The 23,985-nt window shown below is 39.6% G+C and overlaps 1 protein-coding gene across 4 annotated transcripts in view; it reads right to left on the bottom strand.

Annotated features, from left to right (window-relative positions):
• Window positions 1-1,495: 1,495 nt before the first annotated feature.
• Window positions 1,496-23,985, bottom strand: part of Kcnn2 (potassium calcium-activated channel subfamily N member 2) — a 378,701-nt gene continuing 356,211 nt past the window's right edge. For 3 of the 4 annotated variants that reach the window (XM_051163924.1, XM_051163925.1, XM_051163926.1), the window contains 4 exons: window positions 18,534-18,644; window positions 10,939-11,066; window positions 4,612-4,681; window positions 1,496-2,120 (listed from right to left, as the gene is read on the bottom strand). In XM_051163924.1, coding sequence (XP_051019881.1) covers window positions 1,833-2,120; window positions 4,612-4,681; window positions 10,939-11,066; window positions 18,534-18,644 — 597 coding nt within the window. In that variant the 3' untranslated portion in view covers window positions 1,496-1,832. The remainder of the gene's footprint in view (window positions 2,121-4,611; window positions 4,682-10,938; window positions 11,067-18,533; window positions 18,645-23,985) is intronic. The other variant, XM_051163927.1, reaches the window with a different exon arrangement.

The raw sequence follows: 23,985 nt of genomic DNA, 5'->3' as shown, positions 1-23,985 counted from the left end.
AGAGGTAGAAAACACAAGAATTAACTACATCAATTATAAGACTATATCATCTTTTCAAAAATGTTCTCTTTTCAGTGTATGTACCAAATATTTGCTGTATTCTTGTATGTAGTCATATATATGTGTATGTGTGTATATATGGATATATATACACACATACAGTTTAATTGAATCTATAAATGAGAAATCTTGATGAGGCAGGGTGTTGATATTTGTTTAACTCAGCAGCATGTATCCCTAAGTAGTGTTCTTACCCGTCCTATAGAATTAAGACTTTCCAAGCCTTGTCTTCATCCAGTATAGAGATACACATAGATAGATGAGGACCGCTTTCAACAACTGTGAGTAGTTAGTAGGTAAGTAGTTCTCCTGCATTTTCAAACACTTGCATGTGTTAGGAGATGGCCAATATTTTTGAAGTTATAGAGGTTAGGTGGGAAAGTTTTTTTTTTCTGATTGAACTATGCAAAGTGGGTCAAATATATCACTGCAGTGTTTGCTGAAGAAGAAAATAATAAAGCTAGCAAATTCCAGCATTGTAAGTTTGACCTCAGAGGACAGGGCATACAATTAGGAAGAGAGTGAACTGAATAATTTCTGGGATCTGACAAGTGTGAGCAGGTTGTCTTCAGAGAGTCTAAGAGAGGCTGGGATTCATCACAACGCATTGGCTTTGCCACTTCATCGCAGTTCTTCCTGCAGGGTCTGGGAAGTGACTCCATGTGAGAAAATTCCATGTGGTCATCTCAGCCCACCCTTCCCCAAATCTTGTTTTTCATAGGGTGACTCTGCACTGTGTCTGCAGCCTTAAACTCCCAGGTCCTTTTCATGAAAAACTGGTCGTAACTATTCTTGGTCCAAGTATGGAAAATCTGTGAAATTTACCACATGTCACTTACTTGTACCACATGTGCTAATAGAGTCCAAGAAAGGACCATATTTTAGGTGAGGGGCTGAGTTTTGTTCATATATATTTATTACTCTGATGGCAACCTACATATCAATATATAGATATGTGGGTAAATGTGTATGTGGCAAATACTTAAAGAGTATAGCCTAGCTCTTCATAGCAAATTAACTAGGAAACAGGAAACCAATTGTTTAGACCTGAAATTCTGCAACATGAGTTCACAGACAGTGATGCCCCTTAGTACTTCCTTCATGTATATTTGCTTAGAAAATAGGAATAAAATAATTATTAAAAGCTTCTATTCTCTTTGTTTGCAAAGATCCTAATAAAGCTGTCCAACTTTCCACACCATTTGGAAGCAAAGTACACTAAAATATACTGTGAACTGAAAACAGGTATGGCCAAATGGTTGTGATATTAATATTTCAGAAGGAAAATCCTTACAAATTAGGAGTAGAACAATTTAGTCTTTTTCATACCAGGTGATATTTGAAAAATCAAAATTATCACATAGGTAAGATAACACACAGTCTTTTTAACCCTGAAAACAATGTAAGAGGCGAAGTTATAGAGATGGGAAGAGACCAAACAAATATGTGCAGAAATTAACTTTTTTTTATTATATATCATATAATGTAGTAGTAAAGTTTGTTTGAAGTGCATGAATAAAAAGTTAGTGAAATTACAGGAGGAACAATCTATATAGCAATAATTGGTGCATTCCCTGTGCATCTGAAAGAAAAAAAAAAAAAAAAAGAGTTTTCACTCATATTTTGGCCTAAAACTTAGTGTTCAGGTTCCCAAGATTCTGACATCAGAACCCGGATAACGCTGATTAGAACCATAGGGGCTTTACAATAAAAGCTAAAATATTGACCATATGATGGCAAAAAGTCTTATTTTGTGGTTAACTTATTCTCTTCTAGCTACTCTCTGATGAAGTTGGTGGCGCTGTGGAGGAGGACCGCCGCCTCCTGGAGGAGGACCGGGAACGCTCAGCATTGTAGGTGACATGCTTGTCATAGTTCTCCATCTGAGCCTCAATGAAGTCCCTTTGCTGCTGTCTGATGGTCTGGCTGATGAGCCCAGGGAGGGCATGGATGCTACCAATCAAAGTCTCTAGCTTTGTTTCCAGGGTGACGATCCTTTTCTCAAAGTCTTCACTCCTTTCATTTAAGTCGGAAATCATGTCATACATGATATTCTGGGTCTAGAAAACGGGATTGAGAAGAAGAAAGAAACAGAGATGTAAGAGACTGAATTACTTTTGCCTCAGAAGCAAACTGTCAGCTCCTCAGGCTTCAGCACTGGTGTGTCTGCTAGCTGAACGGTTAGGGTCAAAAGCAAATTCCAGGTATTCTTAAAGCTGAGATTTAAATGGATGATGATAGACAGTAAAGTGGTTATGATTTAGAAAGTATGGTGTAGCTATTGCTAGTGAAATGCCCAATGATTTTAGGTGTCATAAAGATAGACGAAAAGTTTCAATTTAATATTTATGTGTGTTGATGATTTTTCTACAGGCTAGTCTATCAAACTCATTTTCCAACATGTGACATTACAACATGGCCAGTTTTAAAAATAATGACAGTAAGATTTAAGGAACAAAAGAATAACATCCAGGTGATAGTGAGATGTAGAAATGTGATGGAAAGAGTAGGAATAAAGTTTAGGACCAGTTGATTTGCTCAGATAACTTAGTAATTTAAAGCAATCAATACGTATCTTTTGTTGACTTATGTTTCAAGCCTCAGGCTTCCTTTTCATTGACTCCAGTGGAAAAATTTCACAGGTAAGATGGAAAATAATATGAATGACCAGTAAGATTAAATAATAGTGGAGGGTCCTGCATTAGTAGTCCATGGCTAGGGGTGAAACTCAGTGGTCAAGCACTTACCTAACGGGCATGAAGCTCTGGGTGTGTACCCTATGCAGCACATGAGCAAACTTTACAGCTCATCTTACTAGAATGGTCTACTCAGAGCTACATAGTCTGAAGTAGGAATGTGAAATGCTTTCATTGTAAAGAAACCTGCAGTTGCCTTGATCAGGGGGAGTCATAAATCCAAGTCTTAGTTACAGTTTCCAAAGTAGTTGGGAAAACTAGAGGGGGAATTCCAGGGGTTGAGCAGCTCGGAGCTAGAGTCGGAAAAGAGTAGCCGAGAGGAAAGGATAGGCATGCGACTCTGAGTCCAGTACCACCTTTCCCAAACCCAAGACGCCTTATGTCATATTCTCCTCCTACTTCTTGTATCTTTTCCAGCTTCACTGCTGCTTAAAGATGATAAAGGAAGTGAGTGATTGAGTCATTCAGAATAAGGGCATTTCATTTTGGTTGAGCAATAGTCAGAGAGAGAGCATCACTAACTTCAACCTTACTATATTCTCGGGAAAGTTCAACATCACCCATTCATTAGAAAAATACCAAACTCCTATGGCATATATCATCTTATGGTTAGAGTAAACGTGGCACTGCATACATAACTCAAGTATATTTTCCCTTGTATATACCTCTTCTGTATATGAATAGTACTGGAGAGCAAGTACAGGATCTCATGCCTGCGAGGTGAGGCGTATTTTGATTTCCTACTGTGCTCTTAAAGTCTGTTTCTTACCATCATACAAATTTGAAGGAGTCTGTTTTATTTTTTTAATATTCATATTTTTAAACATTTAACCTAGGAGTGATGCGAAAGCCTACCTCGAGTGAGAGCTGCATTAATGGAGGATGTCTTTGTCCTGCACGCCTGTACTGTACACTGCCAAGCTTACGTGAGTGATGCATGCTCCCCTGGGGTGAGTCACTGAATCCTTACCTTGAATATGTTTATCTAGTATGTGTTATTGGTAATACACAAAACAATTTGGAAGTATTATTTAATAAGATGAGTCCAAATGCCTAACTTTCACAGATTATACTTGAAGATTTGGCAAAAAACATGATATGATTTATCAAGTATAAAACAGGATGTATATGTCTTAGTGTTGCCTTTGCCAAAGCAATTGTGCTGAAAAGGTGGGGCACATACATATTTCTATTCTAGAGTTTCCGCTGAAACGAGCTGAACAGGATGTAATGTTTGCACAGCTGATAAATATTCATATTTCCAGAGTGGCTTTTACTTATGGAAGAACAATTTAAAAAAGAAGATACATCTTATAGATATGACAAAGAACAAGAAAACTCTTAATGTACCAGTTAAAAAGAAATATGACTGTTAAATAATGGAGAAATCCATAAAAAGTGAGTATAATTTTTATGGAGCACAAATTTTATTTTAGAATAAAATTTCTGGGATTTTAAAATATTCAATTTACATGGTTTTGGGCTTGTTTAAAAAATATAAAATATAATAAGAATCATGAGTTGTACTTATCCCAGAACTCATAGTCACATTCAAGATGTAGTTCCAGCCTCTCAAGGATGAGGTAGCCTTTCATATTCCATGTGGGTGTCTTATAGCATTTCCAGGGCACTCCCCCTATGGAGGCTCTTAGCACTGCGCTGGATAATATATATGGGGAAAGACCATATGAATTCAGCACAAGTTTTTTAAAAAAAATCCTCTCAGATGAATCATCATTTTGAGGTGGTTTGCTAGGTTTGTTTCTTAGCTCTGCGGTGGCTTCCTCAGAAGTACTGCTCATCCCTGCCCAGCGTCAACGGACACAAGCACGAGGTCTGAGCCCCTCAGGGTTACCTTCGCCAGATCCACTAGGGTGTTTGCTTGATCGTTCAGTTTCCTCTGTTCCATCTTCACACTTCTTAATCTAAAAGACAGAGTCTGAAGTTAGAGAGGTTGTCTTGGTTCTCTGGCCATGTTACTGCTTTCAAAGGGCATGCACAGAATCCACAAGAGCAAATAACCGCATGGATAATGCCTTGAGTATTTGGGGCAGGGTAAAGTCCACATTGGTTATGTATCTGGTACAATGAGAAGCATGCTTCCCCAACACCGCAAAAAGGAAAGAAAGGAGAGAGCAAGAAATGAGATGTCCTCAGGACAACTATTTACCAGGTAAGTTGAACTCAGGAAGACTCATAAGGATTTAACCGTATGAGGAAAAGCCAAAACATTCCTTAAAGCCCCAGTATCGTGACAAATAGGCATAGGAAGAAATATGCAAAACAACTGGAATTTCATCATGTTGGAGCAATGAACACCTTCCTATGCCTACGTGACTAGATACAGGTATTAACCCTGTTTAGTCTGAAATGAATTGGGTTAGGTATTTGAACCTGATGAAAACACAGTGATAAGTGAGATTCTTGTTAACAAAAACCACTTTTATTCAACCAGCAGCAAGATAACTCAAAATGTATAATTTTCTTACTCCATTTCTCTTGGTTTTACTTTAAAACTGACATTGAATTTGTACAGAGGCCAGACTGTTTATTTGGGAAACTCTTTTAGCTGTTATTGTAATTTAAAAAAAAAAGACAAAATATCTGTGGGTAGAATTTTTAATTTTTAAGTTACTTTTAGTTACTTTAAAATGTCATTGCATGTATTCGATTGGCGGTCACAGACTGCTCTTTTTTTTTTTTTTTTTTTTTTTTTGGCTGTTTTTTTAAAATGCAATTTTTTCTAAATGAAAACTCCTATTGTTTCTTCATTTATTTACTGTAATACCTCAATAAATATTTATTACATGATTCTTATGTTCAAGAAATCAAGACTTTACAAGAGAAAGGTAGGTTGCTGTTTTATAAGCCAGCTATTCAAATCCTGACTCAAAAAAAAAAAAAAAAAAATCAGCACCTCTGAGATTTTTTTGTGACAAAGGAAAAAAGAAAATGCATGCTAAACTCACTTTGGTTTTGATAATGAATCATTTATTAAATTGCTTCAGTGAATGAAGAGACTATTTTATAGTATTTAATTTAAATAGTATATAACTACATAAGAGAAATAAAAACTCACAGGGCAAGATTTTACTGCCAGGGAGATCGTTCCAATGTATTTACAGTACTTAGTGATTTTTGCCTTGCACCCAGGACAGTCAGCATGTAGCCGAATCTGCTCCACAGTGAAGATACAGCTTCTGCCAGCTAACCTTCTCAATGCCAGTCACCTATATTGTAGCCTTGATCAATCTAAAACGGTGCACATTTATCTATTCATTGCTGTTTGGTCATTAGAAACTTGGAACCAACTTAACTGGCTCCTTTTGATGTTATCATAGAGAGAGAGAGAGAGAGAGTAAATTCTAGTCTGAAGGAAATCTACAAACACACTTAAATTCAATATATTGTTGATGGTTTCCTCTAAGCAACAAGAAAGGTTATAACTCTTGAATCCCACCTTTTAAAAATCAGCAAAAATCAAATTTAAAAACACCCTGACCATCTCTGGGTCAGTGAAGAGAAATATGGCAGGGGAAGCTTCAATGTCCCCTGGGGACTCCACTCTCATTGGCCCCAATTTGACCTTGTTTCAAGTGTGGAATGAAGTCCTTGAATGCCAGAGGTGTCACAAATGATTTTAAGTGACGCAAATAAGACCTGAACACTAAAGCATATGGAAAGACAGTTTTTCACTTTACCTATCATGAAATCTGATTATTGCAAGGAAAAAAGTGTCTGGCAGGTCCTGTCTTGCCTCCAGCTCCCGACACCTGCTGGAAATGTTTTTCATAGGGGAGGGGTAGGATCTTGCCTTAGCGCTTTGTAGCCTATGGCTAGAATTCAATACCAGGATTGAAACTGCCAACTGATGCTACTTTTACCTCTTCCTGTGAATGCCACCTTTTATGATAGGGACTTACATCAAGTTTTCTTTTAAAATGTAATAACGGCTAGAGTTTAGAGCTCTGGAGTAGATACCTCCAGCCATCTATGAGCAAGGAAAATCTTGAACTCTGCAAAACAGGGGGAGGTAGAAAGTGGTGGTTCAGGTAAAGGGAGGACATTTTCAAAGGCGGTGAAGCCTGGTGTCCTTCCACTGCCTTTCCAGCTTATGTCTGGCAGTAGAATTTTGCCCGTGGTATTTATTACTAATCTAGAAGGCTGATATACAGTATTCCTGATTGGAACTCCATCAGCTCTCAGGAACTTAAGTCACTTTGTCTTGCCCTCTGATCTGCCTTCTTAGACTACCTGTGATGTGGAGGAGCAGACAGGGAAACCCTGCTCAAAGCTGCAGCTGCCAGAATAAAAGGTAACATGCACATAGATAGTAGTACACTTTTTTCCTCCACAAAAGATTAAGAAACAGATGTTGATTTCTTCCTTGTGAACTTCACTTATCACAGGAAAATATCATGATTTTGGATCACATTTCCATAGCAGCAATCAGACTACCAAAATTCACAAATAAAGGATCTGCTGGGTGCATGCAGCCGGTAGAAAAGTCTGCAAATGTTGAAAGGAGCAGCTCACGCAACTTACTTCCGAGCTCTATTTTCATTTTGTTGAAATAAAAAAGACAAAACAAAACAAAACAAAAAAGAAAAGAAAAGAAAAGAAAACTGTAAAGTATTCCGGAACAGAAAATAACATAATGCGGTGTTCAGTTGTGCACTGGGGGCTCGATTCATCAGCGGGAAGAACCATGGGACTTGGGCATGGATTGGCACTGTTCGAGTCCTCGCCATCCTCTGTTGCCACTACACTCTGTCTTCCTGAAAGCACTTGGCTTCCCCGTAAACCAGAGTTCAGAAGGAAGAATGCGCGTAAAGTCATGTTGGCCTCTTCATACGTGGTGCTCAAGGGAATTACAGGCAACGTTGGCTTAGAGCGATAATGCATAATGACTCTTATGAATGGGGAGCATATCACTCCCTTATCAGGGCTATTCCGGATCCCTTCTAATATAAAGTATGCACATTCGCTTTCCTGGCTCTAGACAAATTCATCTCGATCGATGGATCCGTGGTTGAGACAAAAGAATGAAAAAGTTAAAGCTGCTATCAGAAAAAGGGTTGAAAGTTAGAGAGAGAACACTTCATGGCATTGAGTGACACTTCAAAAAGACAAAATGCGTTACTGAAAAGAGGACACTGGCCTAGAGACAGAGCATCATCAGAGAGGTCACATGTTGGGAAAGAAGCCATAAAGTATGGAAAAGAGAAAGAGCTAAGCTAGAGGGGGCTTGGAGAAGAGGAGAGAGCTGTGAAAATTGCTCTCTGGGAGAATCAGAGGAGAGAAAAGCTCCAGCAAATGACTTGTGAGTTTCTGTCCAGCTGGGAAGGTCTGCTTCATGCAGTGCTGGCAGATGACGCTAAGAATCCCTCTGAATCTTAACAGTGGGCAGGGGAAGGCCTGGCCCTGAGGAATCGAGCCCTGTGTGCTGTCTTTCATGACGTCACTCTACGGCTTCCAATACGAAGTTAGCATGACAAGTGATTATGACCAGTAGAATCATCTAGCCAAACCTAGCCTTGCAAGCAAACTTACTTTGCTGTAATTGTTCACAACCCTTAAGTATCCCCAGCACCTAAGGACGCCCAGTAGCCCCGAAACTAAAATAAAACAATTCTGAACATCACTGAATTACGTCAAACTCGTCTGGCTTTGGATGTGCACATTGCATTTTTAAAAAGGCAAGAAAAGGATGAGAATGGGAAATGTCTCATGAAATCAGAAGAGTAACGAGGGGTGGCTTCTGCCACCCTCGCTGTCCGAAGAAGCCAGCTGAAGAACTCCATATGAGCTCCTCCCACGGGCTCTTCCGATTGGCTGACGTGCCCCATAGGAAAGATTTGCCACTTCCTTTGGGACAGTTCATAAATTCAGCTTCCATCTACAGAGAAGTTTTCATAACATTTTGTTAAAAAAAAAAAAAAAAAGAAACGTACAGCAAAGCTAAAAGATTTTGCAGTGAATAAAATAAATACTCGCATCTCATCTCACATTAGTGTGTATATACTTATAACTCAAAGCATGTGACAAAATAAGCTAAACTACCACCACACCCACACGGTTACAGGACTGCGCCACAACCTCTGTTGCCACATGCTTTGAATTCTTTTTTTTTTTTTTTTTTTTTTTTTTTTTTTTTGGTTTTTTGAGACAGAGTTTCTCTGTGTAGCCTTGACTATCCTAGACTCGCTTTATAGACCAGGCTGGCCTCAAACTCACAGCGATCCACCTGCCTCTGCCTCCCGAATACTGGGATTAAAGGCGTGTACCCCCACTGCCCGGCTATGCTTTAAATTCTTTATTTGAAAGTTTATCAAAAGGACAAATCAAGTGTGACTTTACTTTAGGTGTTTGCACTGGCAAATTTTGCACACAAAATTCTGGGGTCAATAAGAAGCATGGTCAGGTCACACGGACACCCTCAACTCCTTCGTCACCTCATGACCTTCACCATCAGAAAGTTTTCTAATATGCTCAAACAATGTAGACTACTATGATTTGCCGTGACTGCTTTCCTAATGTTGTGCTAGTGTATTGAATGGGTTTCGAGGGCACGTTTTCTCTAATGGGCTCTTTGCAAGTGATTATCCAAGCGATTTTTTCCACGTGGCTATCTAGATGGTCCTGGGGAACACAGAGGAAGAATAAGCCTATCTCTTGGGGCCTCATTCTCTAGTGCAGAAAATGGAAGGAATGTCACTGTCTGGGCTGGTGCTCCTGGCTTGGCCCTGGGTCAGAAGAGCAACTGAGCTCCAAGGAGCAAGCTCCTGCCTTGTGAGCCAGCTCTGAGACAATTCTCCTCTCTGTGCTTTTTCCTGACTTTAAAAAGAATAATTTTACATTTCTAGTCTTGTCATTTCCTTACAAAGTGGGGAGGGAAACAGTTGAGTGCCTAGTGAAGTCGCAGAGTTAGTCGCAGAGTTAGAAGAGAAATACCATCCCCTTCTCAGGAAAGTGCGTTGGCGGCAACAAGGCGCATGAGTGAGTGGCTGCAAGCAGTAATGATAAACTATTCTGCCATATGTGCAGAGCTTCCTCTATTTTAATCCTGGAGTTCCTTGGGTTTTACTGACTAACAGAGGCTTCAATTCCCATAGAAGAATGCACATGCATATCACTGTAGGCACATTCTACACTTACGAGGGTATATTAATATATTAATTAAGCAGGGTAGAGGTTGGACCAGTGAAAGTTAGAAGATAAAAGTCTATGGAGTTCTCATAGAAGGCTAGTGGCGCCATGCTCCCTATGAAATAGTTAAATGTATAAAATTTTTAAAAAATCCCAGACTCGCAGCTTCCTTATCTGTTGTACTTTGCTGAGCCTCAGAAGGCTAATCTAGTGGCACAGCCAAAGCCCTAATATTTACCCACCTTCCTGTTATTACCCTGGTATGTTTCACAGGGAAATTCATTTTCCCGAGCCACAAATATGACCACGAAGAAAGAGCATTAAAAGCAAGTCTGTCTGGTGTATCACAGTCAATACCCACATGAGTAGCACTTACAGTGAAGATGATGCCAGCCTGGAGAGAAAGGACTGTTTGCCAGTAATCATTGAGTTTTATGAGGTATAAACTGTTATCTTAAAAGACTCTAGTGATTATACAACAAAGACATGCATGAAGTGCTTATGTCAATTGAATAAAAGTAACTTAATAAGAGAATATTGACCAATACCAACTCTAAAGTCTATAGTGAGCATACAGCAAATAGATAACCCCCAACTTTCTGACTAAGAAGTCATTGAATATTGCAGAATTATGGCAATTCATTACACTATGTCATATAAAGATGTTTTCTGGCACGCAAAAATCAACATGGATCATAGAGTGTTATTTTCCCTCCCAAGATTCATCAGTGACGATAAGCTGAACATTTCAGGTCAAACTATAAAAATAAACATACTAATTAAGTACAATTCTAACAGAAATGATGGCCTTCAAAGTGAAAGATATTCTGATTAACATACACCATTTTCAGTTATAAAAGGAACTAGACTTCTGTCTGGACTCCAGTCATTAGATTCTCAGATGTCTCCTGGAAGCAAACACAACAGTGCCCTTTTCCTTTTCCTCCCTCACAAAGGACGGGCCAGCAAGCACAAGAATCAAAAGCCAAGGCTAAGAAGAAGGGACAAGACAGGAAGGAAAACAGGTACTTACTGATGAATAGCTTGCAAGAATTTCCGTTGATGCTTTCTTACTTTTGCGTGGTCGATCTTTTTCACTAGCTTTGTGTTTTTGTAGATTAACCACGTTTCCCTGAGTACATTAGCGGCTGCGTTTTTCACCTGTTTAGAAAAACACAAGAAAAGCACTCGCTACGTCCTAAAGCAGGTTCCCCAGACCCTTTCAAGGTTGTTTTTCATCCCGGGAATCACAGTAAACTGGAGCTTTAGAAACTGGTACTGTTTTTCTGGTGTGTCTGCCTTCATACAAGTATTTCTGTCTGTCTGGGAACACTTGAGGGAAATATTGGGGCGAGACCACTGACGTCTCCTGTGCTGTGTTCTGCTTGCTCTAACAAGAAACTATGTTTTTATCCAGCGCCTTGTTTTGAAGAGGACTCAGAGATGTTGATTTTTTTTTTCCCCTTCACACTGCAACACTTCTGTCCATACTCACTATTTCTGCAGAGAAGGGCAAAATGCCAGATGCCAAGGTTAAGCTTGACGTTTGCAAGCTCACTTGGTCTCCTTGGCTGTGCACCAAGGCATGTTCCCATGGCTGAATGTGTGAGTTCACCCCGTGCAACTGAGCTCCCAGAGCAATAGTGGCTTATTTGCTTGTTAGCACAGCTTCACCTATAGGGTTGTTATGACTTAATGGGAAAATTAAATACATAGCATTTCAAACAGATGGAAAGATGTGAAAGGTGCAGTTGGCGCACCTCATGAAGGCATCTTAGCTAATCACTTGCTTTCTTGATTAAAATCTCCAAAGGGAACCGTGAGAGACCTAGACAGAGTAGAACTCTTGCCACCTCTGCCATAGGAACTGGAAAACTAGAGCTTCTTCAGTTAATTGGATAGTTACTTATCCTATGAAGTTTTTCCACTTAATACCCTTGAGTGAAGAAAGGCCCAGGCTGGTGGGACACAGGGTGGAGGATAAACAGTGTTGGAGGGAAGAGAAAAATGTAAGCTAAGACTGGGAAATGGGTCCTGAGTCCTTGCGTCGACAATAAGCAAATTAGGTCCGGTGCCTGGTGAGCCTGCTGGAATTTAATTTTCTCCAACATGACAGTGTTAGAAATGGCAATGACTAAAGTCCTGTTATTTCTCATGTTTACAGTAAGAAGCTGCCATAGAATTACACTATAAATATGGTGGTAAGTTTACAGCCATAGCTTTCTACTTTTGCAATGAAATGTCACATTTCAGGATTAATGGTATGAAACCCTTTCTTCTTGAGTGAAATTGTATTGCCCAAATCCATTTTAAGAAAATGACTGGTTTCTTCCAGAAAGAGTGTACTTCCTCTGAATAGCTATCAGACTTCCATAGGCTGTTTCCTGAAACTAACAGGAAAACAGCAGGGAAAAGATGCAGAGTATGGCACCTTTAACACCCACCCACCTCACCTTTCTCCTGGGAAGCTAAGGAGGCTAGAAGCCATGCGTTTTTGCAAAGGTAAAGGAACTGGTGCAGTGTGTGAGAGGTGGAGATCTGAGCACTCTGCTTTCACAGAGGATGGTAAAGGACGAGACTGGCTGGCAGAACTTTAGCCGTCTCTGCTGGAGATGGTTTCCATGAGAATAGGACTACCAACTCTATGGGTGGTTGCAGAAAGCTGGACAACTGATAGGCAGCCCAGTTTATGTCCTCTCTGTCTTTACCTGGACAGGTGACAGTAGAAGGACTGATGTCCAGACTGGTTAAGAAGGTTCCATGCTGGGATGCAGCCCCAGCATTAAACATAGCAACTGATTTTGCATCGATTCCTATCTACAGAGCGAAAACTCCAAACCACTTTAAGATTCGACAAACTTTTGAAAAGGGTGGCTTCCTGTTTCTTGGATGCATTTTAAATGACTAGTTCCTGTTGGATTGTAGGGGAACAGGGAATCTCAATTCAGGGTAGAGTGGGTGGGTGATGCCCTGAAAGCCTTATGCTCAGGATCTGTGCTCCCTTAAGCACTCGTTGTAGCTGACAGGCTTATATGAAATGAAATCCAGGCATTTTCTTTAAAAACTTTTGAAACATGTGAATTGATTTTAAAATATATTCTCTCTTATTCCCTAATGACGTCGTCTTTGAAACACATTAGTGTGGTAACTGTTGCTTTTCAACATGAAGGCTCCAAGACAATACGTGCCAGAAATTACACAACAAAACAAAATTCCAAATTCTGCCTCTGACTGAGATTTTTCGAATCATGGGTCTTCCTGTCCTCATTATGGCTGAGAGAAGTAGAACAATACGCAGCCTAGTTTGAAAGCACCGGGAAGAATGGACAAACAGATATTCAAGTTTCCAAGGACCCAAAGTGTCCATATTCCCTGTCATCTAGATAAGCTGGAAGTTGATTTGGAGGGACCTTTTCCTCGGGGACGGTCTGTGTTATATTGTCTGTCTAACTATATAGCCTTTGGCCCCCTGTCCTCCTCCCTTAAAAGCAGGTGTCAAAGGTCATGCCACTAATCACTGTCCCTTTCTAGTTAAGTGCTTTGGGCATGGCTGGTGTTAAACATGACTGTGGTGTTTAGTGGGCATCATTGGATACATAAAAATTTCAATCATGAACTAATAATATATAAATATAAATCATATATGGAACACACACACAGGAAAGAATCCTTGTGATGAAAAAGAGTACTGAGACCTACAGAACACTCTGAGGTGTAAGCACATCAGTGATTCAGCTAATACACGGGGTGTCTGCCAGCTGTTATATGTGCTGTTCTGCAAAGATGGTTATGAAGGACTCACAAACAGATGTAAAACTGCAATGCGGTCAGTGGGTTTTACCAACCTCTGTGCTTGCTAAGAGGAAACCCTGAGTTCAGTGAAGAGGCCTAGGGACATAGTTGGGTGGATGTGCTTGCCTAGCTAGAGCAGGCTGCATGCTGGATCCCCAGCTCTGAAAATGTAGAAAATAGCAAGATATGGAAAGTAAGGAGAAAGATCTCCAGAACAATCATTTCCTCCCCCACTGACTGCCCTGTCCCTCAGCCCAGCATCTGCAGAGCTAAAGGAAACCAGAAATGCTTTCTCTGCCTTCCTAATGTTCTAAAGGAAAGTAAAAATGTTTTCCCTAATGTTCATGTTTAATTGAAATCCTACACTGGAAAGGCATGCTAGTGATCCAGCATTTGATAATTGCACAAACAAAGGCAGTAAGAGAAATGGTGGTAGTGGCCGTAAGAACTCTGCAGACCCCTTTATATGACTCCCCAGGGTGTAGAGGCTACCCAGTTTTACAGTGCTGCTTCACAGATAGTTAAGAAATAAAACTATAAATAATGAGATAAAATGTTACATACGGTACTGCCTGCACTTTGATGCCATGCTGAGTATCAAAAACAGCGTATGACAGCACTTTGAGAATCAGCAAACCACAGTGATGGATGATGGATGGCTAAATGAACCTTTGCGTTCATCTGTATGATACATGGACGCTTTAATAGTCATGACTAACAACTTCTCATTACTTATATTTTTCCTTGGTTTTTGACAACTTTGCATCTTCATTTTCAACTTTGATTTCATTTTTCTTCGCTCCTTGGAGGCCGTTGTACGTGTGTATATGCATGTGGCTGTGGAGCACATACGTCAGCATTAGGCTGCCTTCCTCAATCCCTTCTCTACCATGTGCTTTAAGATAGGGTCGTTTTACTGACCCTGAACCTTGTTAATCTGGCTAGGCTGGCAGATTGGGGTGACTAGCCTGCAAACTCCAAAGATCCTCCTGCCCCTGCCTCCTCAGTCCTGAAATTACAGGTACATAATGCATGCCCAGGTTTTTTTTTTTTCAAAAGTCCTGGGGAAACAAACCCAGGTCCTCATGCTTGCACAGCGGGCACTTGACTAACTGAGGGGTCTCCTTGAGCTTTTTAAAAAGGCAGTGGACAAAGTAATTCTTTTCATCGTGTCATCTTCATCTACACCACTACACTTTGCTCTCCTTTATTCCCCTCTTCAAGGAAGCACAAGCGTACCGCAGCCAGCGTGCCTTCTGCCCAGGTGAGGGTGGCTTGCTTGGCTCTAGCCCCTCTCCCAGTCTTCAGAGCAGGTAGGTGAGATCTAGGCGAAATCACGTGATCTCTTTCATGTTTTAGCCAATGAGACAATGTACAGACTGTATGTAGTAAATCATCTGGTGAATTTGTTAAGGGAGACGCAGAAGACAAATTGAATCAACTGTGTGACTGTGTCATGATAGCTCTTACTGGTATTGGGAACTACCGTCAATGCCTGTTAACATGTATCATTATTCTCCATAGTACATGTATATAGTAAGTGTTAAGAATTAAAAATCCTGTTAGAGTTCTCATAATTGCTTGTTTTACAAGTTTCTTTGCAGCACAGAGGTATTCTGGGGTCCAAACTCTTAAGATTTGCTCTTTGTTTAGTTCTGAATCAGTAGTAACAGTATTCCCCGAAGATGCTATGTGCCAAACAGTTTGACTGTGTAAAATGATAGACTATCTATTAAATAGCTGGTCCTGTCTTTTGTATGGCACATGCATGGGACAATGAGCACGTAGAAGCTGGAGCAGACAGTATCTTCCTGTCTCACTGTGCAGCTTTTTCACCTGGAGACCCTATTGGAAGCTCACCTTTTGGCTATTATGGCTGGCCAGAAAGCTCACTCTAGGGCCCACCTGTATCTGCCACTAATGCTGGCACTCACAGTCAAAGTGGGCTTTTTATTTGGTTCCTGGGGATCCTTCACACTTGCACAGTAAGAGCTTTAGTCAGTGAGCCATCAATCCAGGCTCTGCCCCTATCTTTCTAAGCTCGGTAACGTCTTTAATCTGGGTACATGGACCCCTGAGGCTAATTTTTAATTCTAAAGGGTCATATACATTTTCAGAGAATGAACTCTCTCAATGAATAGTGTGTTTTCTTTGCCTAATGTAGTCATGCAGAGAAATGATTTTTATATAAAATCATTCCCCTGAAAATTTGTACATGGTGAACAATTTTTCAATGTTATTGTCTGTCTCAATAAGACACATACTGGGAGGCTTGAAAATCTACATGTATTCCTAGGATAATATTCTTTCAACATTCAAATTGCTTTTTCTTTAGAGTCATGTCATGTTTAGATTTCAGAATATTTATGACCATATCCCCTGCTAACCATTTGAGAAAAAAAATTTCCTATGGAGTGTGTAAGATGGTACTTGTATTTTAACAATATATAGTGTTCTTGAGCTTGTACATTAGCTTTTTATTTTAGTAAACATATTACTAATATAAATACATTAGTAAACATATGCGCACACACACACACCCTTACTCTATTAGTTTGCTTCAGAAAACACTGAAGGTTTTGAAATTATTACTTTAAAAAGTTAAAATTTTATATGGATTTCACTTAGAAATTCCATAACAACCAACGGAAACATGTTTCAAGTAAATGATAGTCATTAAGTTGATGACTTTGCATAAAGACTTGAGGAGATGAATATTAGAGAGCTTTGTTCACATACTGTGCCAGGTACCAGAATGAGGTAAATATCATAAACTGTAAACTTATGTTTTATTCTCCTGACATTTTAACATGTACACTTTTACCTAACAATATCCTGCCTATGAAAACTTAACTGGTCAGCAAGCTGGCATGCTGAGAGACTCATAAAAACATTGCAAAGTAATTCTACTTTTAAAGAGTAGTAAGATGGCATTATTAAAGCCAACGAGTATCTTGCTGAATTTGAACAGCCTTTTGGTATAGACACGTCTGGCAATAACTATAACGCTCTCTGCAACATCATCTTCATTGTAGTGCTAATGTCATTCCTGAGAAAAGTATAATGCTTATGAAAAAAACAGCATGGGTTGGAAACGACCTTACAGAAATACTCCATTGATACAGTAAAGCTTGTGACTCCTGACACCAGCTCTGCCAAGACAGAACCTTATTGGGCGAACCTATGCATGCAACGACTCCTGGATTGTGTATACACTATTAAAAATACATAGAGATGCATTTTCGTTTCTGAAAAGAAACATAATCCCAGATACCCTCTGGCTCTTCACTTACCTCTTTTCTCCAATCTTCACTTTAGAAATCCTCATAGGTTTTGAGGATAGAAATAGGAGTAGAAAAAAAAAAATAGGAGGAGCCTGGGGAGAAATAAAGGGCATTTGGGGCAGCGGGGAGGGAGATGGCGCAGTGGATAGGGTGCTTGCTGGGTAAGCCTGGCAAACTGAGTTTCAACTCCGTGGTTTATATAAAGTTTAAAGAAGAGATGAGACTCCACAATTTTGTTCTCTGACTTCCACATACACACCATAGCACATGTAGTGTTCTCCATAGTAATGCATAAACATTATAATTAAACAGATCTTTGGAAGTGGCAAAGTCAGGCTGAAAATAACATATGCAGTTGGGGGGGGGCAGGGCTTTGTTCCCTTACTAGACCTCTCTAGCACTATTAGCTCTAGGGTCTCAAACTACTGAAATTCATGATATGAATTTTCAGTAAAAAAAAAAAAACAAAACAAAACCTGCTGTATCAGAAATACTTATCAAGGTTGCCTATTATTTGTGTTTTGAAACAGGGTCCTACTATGCCAGCCAGGCTGGCCCCTGCTGATCTTCTTTTCCCTTTGGGACAATATGGAATTGCAAGTATGCTTAGCTAAAAAGATCACTTTTATACTTAGAATAAGGAAAATACTGAAAGTTGGAACTTAATCTCAAAATTCTATTGATTCTTTTGTGGGCAGAGTTACCAAATGACAACGCAGTTCACGATCTCAATGGCAGCCTGATGGAGTTCTACTTTGGGAAGCAAGGACTGCTACACAATGTCACAAGATGACTTTTAGGGATTTTTGACTTTGGTATTTTGACTATCCAAAAAGCTGAAAACATAGTCTAATAAAAATATTTTTCTTCTTTCCCAACTTTCTACCTTGGTGTCATGACTGTGAGCAGGCTGTTTAAGTTCTGTGTGTCCAAACTGTATGGAAGAGGTGTGAGAAGGCTTCCCTCATGGTCTTCCTGAGGATGAAGTTCCTTCACACAAAGGTCATGACTGGATGGAGCCAAGGTGGGTGTTCTGTCAACACTAGCTATTGCTTTGTTTAGTTCTAATCATTGGAGGGTGATCTCCCGTCTGTATGCTATGGCATTTTGGATATCTCTGTGATGAACTTTAAGTCATACAAAGGACAATTTATGTTTGTAACTCTGGTATTTAGAATGCAGACATGCTCACAGAAGCTCAACACAATTTCTTTGAAATTGCCTTACCATAAAATTCCTATTTACAACAGACAGTACATTTTTAAGGTTCTGTCCAACCTAATATTGGTTTCTGTGCTGAATGTTGAATATACCTATAGTCCTGATTTACAAGATCTACTTTAATGTAAGTACCAAGGTTCTGTAATTATTCCCAATTGATCCAAAGTTAGGTTGTCCATTTTGAAAATGTGAGAAACTGAACCAATTCCAAAGATGTGTCTATCTTCAATCTACGGCATGCCTGCTTCAGATGTTTTAGTGAAAACTTGTATTTCCAACAGGGAACTATGACAGTGACGCCCTCTTGTAGGATGTCGTGGGAGCTACTTACTCTTTTGGTCAGCTGAGTATCCATCATGAAATTGTGCACATGCTTTTCCGCTTTGGTAAGTTCTAGCTTTCTTGCCACTACGGCTACCACCAGGGCTGTGCAACCTGCACCCTAAAAGCAAGGGAAGAGGAAAACTCCAAGAATTAATTAATATCCTTGATTCCCAACTACCCTAGAGGTTGTTTTGTCTCAAAGCATTAATTTTTTCAAGACAGAAAAAAAAAAAAGGTGATACTTCTCAGTGTCTTCCATAAGTGTCACAGAAAAATATGTAGTTAAAAATTGTAAGCAATGCTCCTTTAAGGTATAAAATCCTAGCTTGCCTATTTTTAAACTAAAGCATAATAATGAATAAAACAAGATTTCCCCACAAGAAATAAATAGCTAAGAACCAACTTCCTGAATTTTTAGACATACATAAATTTTCTTTAAAAACAGGAAATCTGTTATACACCTATAATTATATAAAAGTATATTAAACAAATTAACATAAGTACATGGGCTAGAAATGAAGATTAAAAAAAAACCAACAGTTCAAAATCTTCTCTTGAGACGAGACCAGTAGGCTTTCCGGCAAGTGGGTGGCTAAAGAACAGGAAGGAGAGGGGTAGACTGTTCGTGTGTGCAGGCTGTGGCCTGAGTGTGACAAGGCCATGGAAGAATGCAGCGATGGGAGCCTCGACAAAACAGGACATGATGTGCAGAAATCCAGGAGATGCCTTCACTTGGAGAAGCAGTGATGTTGCCTCTGAAACCATTTAGCTTATCTCAGACAAAGGAGTGTGGAAGACATTATGTGGTGTCCCAAGCAGTTAGGCCTCTCTTTCTATGGCTAAGGTACACTCAACCTGAGTTGGAAAGAGGGGAGGCGCCGTCTTTGTGGAAACAAACAGGTCAGAACAAAATGCACAGTTAAATGCCATAGCCACTTCACTGGCCTGAGGCCCAGGAAACCTACCAGTAGGGAAGGAATCATGCCAGTGGCTGTGAAGGGAGGCCATAAATGCTACCTGAATCCCAGGCTTGAGAGGCAACAGAGCAATAAAATGTCTAAGTCAATGTCAATGCACAAGTAACAGAGGAGAAAGGGGCTGGGTAATAAGTAATCCATGCAAGGGGTGCATACACAGGAGGAGGATACCAGACTGGGGGGGGGGGGTCTTTCTGTACACTTGAATCTCAACTAGTTCCTAGTAACATTCCTTTGATGTCACTAAAAGGAAGAGTGCTTCTAGGATAGACAGATAAAGCCAGTCTCAAATTTCCCCAAGGTAATATAGCACTGCCTATTACCAACAGATCTAAAAACCCCATAGTAAAACAGCAGGTTGGTGTCTTCAGAATGGACCAGTCATTATCTTAAGTAAGCAATAGTGAGGAATAATGGTCATGTGACTTATTACCCACCTGCCTGTCTCCTACAATGCCCACTCTTGAGATCCATTGATCAAATGAATACACACCCTACAGATGGAGTTTTAAGAAAGCCTACAGGTTTATGTTGGGCCACATTCACAGCTACATTCACAGCTCTCTTTGGTTATGGGGAGCAGGTGGACCACAGGTTGGTTAAAATTTATTTGAAAGACATTCGAAGATATAACACAATGTTTAAAAGGCAAGTGACATAATAATCTCACTTTTATTTTTAAATGGGCCACACTGGGAAAGAAAACTAAAAACTGGAATGAAGTGCACCTGTGAGAAGCGGTTATCTCAGAGTATTTGGAGTTTTAGTGACTTGTTCTGTTCTTTGTGATATTTAGAATCAACAGCTGGTGCTGGGTCCCACCTCTTTACCCAGGCACATGCCCCAGATTCTGCTCCAGGGTCTTGCCTGGATTGCCATACGTGCCACCATACACAGGCTCCATATATGCTGCATCCAAACTCTCCATCAAGTCAGATTGCCAACATGATCCTCCATGGTCTAGCCCTGTGAGTCTCCCTGACCCTCCCATCAATGCCTTCCTCCCAATCCACTAGATCAACCCAGAGTCCCCCACATCCAGTGCCTTGGCCTAGTCTTCCCTGCCTGCAGCACAGCATTTTACAAACTTCTTCTAGGACCCTTTCTACCTATATACTCCAGCCCACAGGCCCTCCCATGCCACATCATATCATTACATCCAGCTAGATCCATCTTTTTACCCATACTTAGCTTAGATGAGATTGCAATCCTATGCACTATCTCAGTTCCCTCTGTCTACCTAACTGGATTCAACACAAGAAATTTACAATCTCTAGGCCAAATCTATCCATAAATCCTCTCTTCTAACCTAACAACAACCTAAAAACAAAAACAAAACAAAACAAAAATATATTTCCAGACCACTGCAAAAATACAAACAATATAAAAAAATCACCTTCTCTTCCAAACCTCCCAATCTTATAGAAATATTTGCCATGAGGATTACTTATATAAACCCAAGGACACAAAATTAAAACAAAAACTTTATGAAAGAATGCAAGAAGTTTAAGGGTGACACAAAGAAACAAGTCAATAAACTTAAGGAGAATAAACCAAATGCCTTGGTGATGCCCAAGAAAACAAAAACATAAGGGTGATGGAAATGATGAAGCCAATCTGAGACTTGAGAACAGAATTCAATAAGGGAGATTGAAGAGGACCCAACATGAAATAAAGATGGAACTGAAAACCCAACAACTCAACTAGAAAACACAAGTAGAGGAACATAGCAGAAGATTGAATATCAGGGCTTGAAGGTTAAAGCAGAGGATCTAGACCAAATAAGCAAGGCATATAAAAATCTTAATAAAACACAGGATAGGAACATACAGGATATGTGAGACACCATCAAAAAAATCTGGCATAGGTAAGAAAGAATAACCCCAAGTAAGTGACATAGAACAGATCTTCAACAAGATCTATACTTCCCCAAACTAAGGATGGACCAATAGAGATTCAAGAAGCACACAAAACACCAAATAAGTAAGATAATCTCCATGGCATATTGTAGTTAAAACACTAAGTGTAAAAATCAAATGGTATGCTGCCCACTGCAAGAGAAAGCAAAACTTAAGTCACATAAAGGAAAACTTATCAGAATAACACATGATTTCTCAACTGAAAACCGAGAGGCTAGAGTAATGTCCAACTCCTAAAAGATTAAGAGACTTTGACAGCCACTCTAGACTAATACACCCAGCAAAATTATCTGTCATAATTTAAGGAAGAAAAATCCCTGAGATATATAGCCTAAAATATTCATATCCAAACAAATGAAACCTAAAAAAAATACAAGAAACAATGTTTTGGGCTGAAGAGATAAATGATTATAGTGGAGACACTGTGGAAAGACATTTGAAGCCATAACAAAGTATCACTGAGAATACAAACAACAATACTAAAAATAACCCAATGACCACAACTAACCCACATTTTGATGATAATATTTAATATCAATAGCCTCAACTTTCTAATCAAAAGATACAAGATGATTGAATGGATCAAGAAACAAAATCCATCTCCATGTTTTGTCTATAAGAAACATATTTTAAAGAGAGGCACTTCCTTAGAGTAAAAGGATGAAACAACGGTACTCCAGCCAACCAGGGCTAGGAAGTAGGCAGGTACAGCACACTTTAAACAAAAACTGACAGAAGAGATATAGAGGGACACTTCATTCTAATCAAGGGAATAGTGAAAGATGAAGACATTACTATTTTAAACATAGATGCGCCAAACTCTACTGCAGCTAACTTCATTTAAAAACCTATCACTGGATTTAATGACACAGATTAACAGTTAATGACACCCATTAACAGTATTTTCTTCTCATACCCAATAGAAAGGTCTTCTGGACCAACAAAACCAACAACCAAACAAACAAAAAACCTAAACCCAAACCAACAAGGAAACATCAGAACTGATTGACAGAATAATATATCAGGTGGCCTTAATCAACCAGATGAAAACTAAGCCCATTGAATGGGAAGCAATCTTTGGTAACTATACATGTAGCAGAGGATTAATATCCAGAATAGATAAAGAACATAAAAAACTGATGATGATGATGATGATACCAATCAAAAAATGGTCTTGAGGTCTGAACAGAGACTTCTCAAATGAAGAAAAATGGCTAAAAATGTTTAAAAGCTCCATGGCAATTAGGAAAGTGAAAGTCAAAACAACTTTGAGATTTCATGTTACTGAAGTCAGAATGGCAAAGATCAACAGATAAGTGTCAACAAATGCTGTAGGTAGTTTGGAGAAAGGTAACTCGGCCTTCCACTGTTGGTGGGATTGCAAACTGGTACAGCCATTCTGGAAGTCAGTGTGAAGAATTCTCAAAAAAGCTAAAAATAAATCTACCATAAGACTCAGCTATACCATTCCTTGGCTTATGCCCAAAGGACTCAACATCCTCTTCCACAAAAATGTGCCCAGCTATGTTCACTGCTCCTCTATGCATGATAAGCTAGGAAATGGAAACAGCCTAAATGTTTTTCAACCAATAAATAGATAGTGAAAATATAGAACATACACACTGTGGAATACTATTCATCTGTAAAGAAAAGTTAATTATTGAACATTGTAGGTATATGGATAAACTAGAAAGATCCTATTGTAACAGTTAACTCAGACTGAGGAAGAAAACCATCACATGTTCTCTATCATTGGAAGTTCCTATTTAATATTCAGATGTAAGTACATATCCTGGAGTAACAGTGGAAACCAGAAAGTAAAACAAGACTGCTGGCTAGTTTTATGCCAACTTGACATAAGCTAAAATCATCAAGAGAAGGTAGCATCAAGAACATTCCCCCATCATATCAGGCAGTAATTAGGCCTGCAAAGCATTTTCTTAATTAGTGATTGTTGGATGAGGGTCCAGCCCATTGTGGGTGGTGCTTCCCCTGTGCTGGTTGTCCTGTGTTCTATAAGAAATCAGGCTGAGCAAGCCAGGGGGAGCAAATCAACAAATAATACTCATCCATGGCCTCTGCATGAGCTCCTGCCTCCAGGTTCCTGCCATGACTTCTTTCAGTGATGAACTGTGATGTGGAAGTGTAAGCCTAATAAACCCTTTTCTCCCCAGATTGCTTTGGTCATAGTTTTTCATCACAGCCGCAGGAATCTTAACAAAGACAGGGACGGTTGCTGTGATAGGTGGGAGGAGGATCAATAGAAAGGGGGATAAGCAGGCTATAAGTGATCTGATTGGGAAGCCAGAAAACAGCAGGAAGCTCACAACAACAACAACTTACAATATACACATATATAGGTTAAATGGAAATTTCTCATCTGGGTTGATAATGGTCCCTATAAGAGCTAAAAACCATCTATTGAAAACCATGCACGAGCAGATACTTTTTTACATCAATTACAGAGTGTGTTATGGTCTCCTTCTACCTGGTTCTGTGAAGCAAGTAGTGCCACCGTGAAGGGTTATAATCGGAGAAAGACCTAGACCTTGTCTGTCTAGTT

This window comes from Acomys russatus, chromosome 20 (assembly GCF_903995435.1).
Source record: "Acomys russatus chromosome 20, mAcoRus1.1, whole genome shotgun sequence".
Taxonomy (NCBI): Eukaryota; Metazoa; Chordata; class Mammalia; order Rodentia; family Muridae; genus Acomys; species Acomys russatus.
Note: the sequence above shows the minus strand (reverse complement) of the source record. Positions and strands in the feature narration are given on the sequence as shown.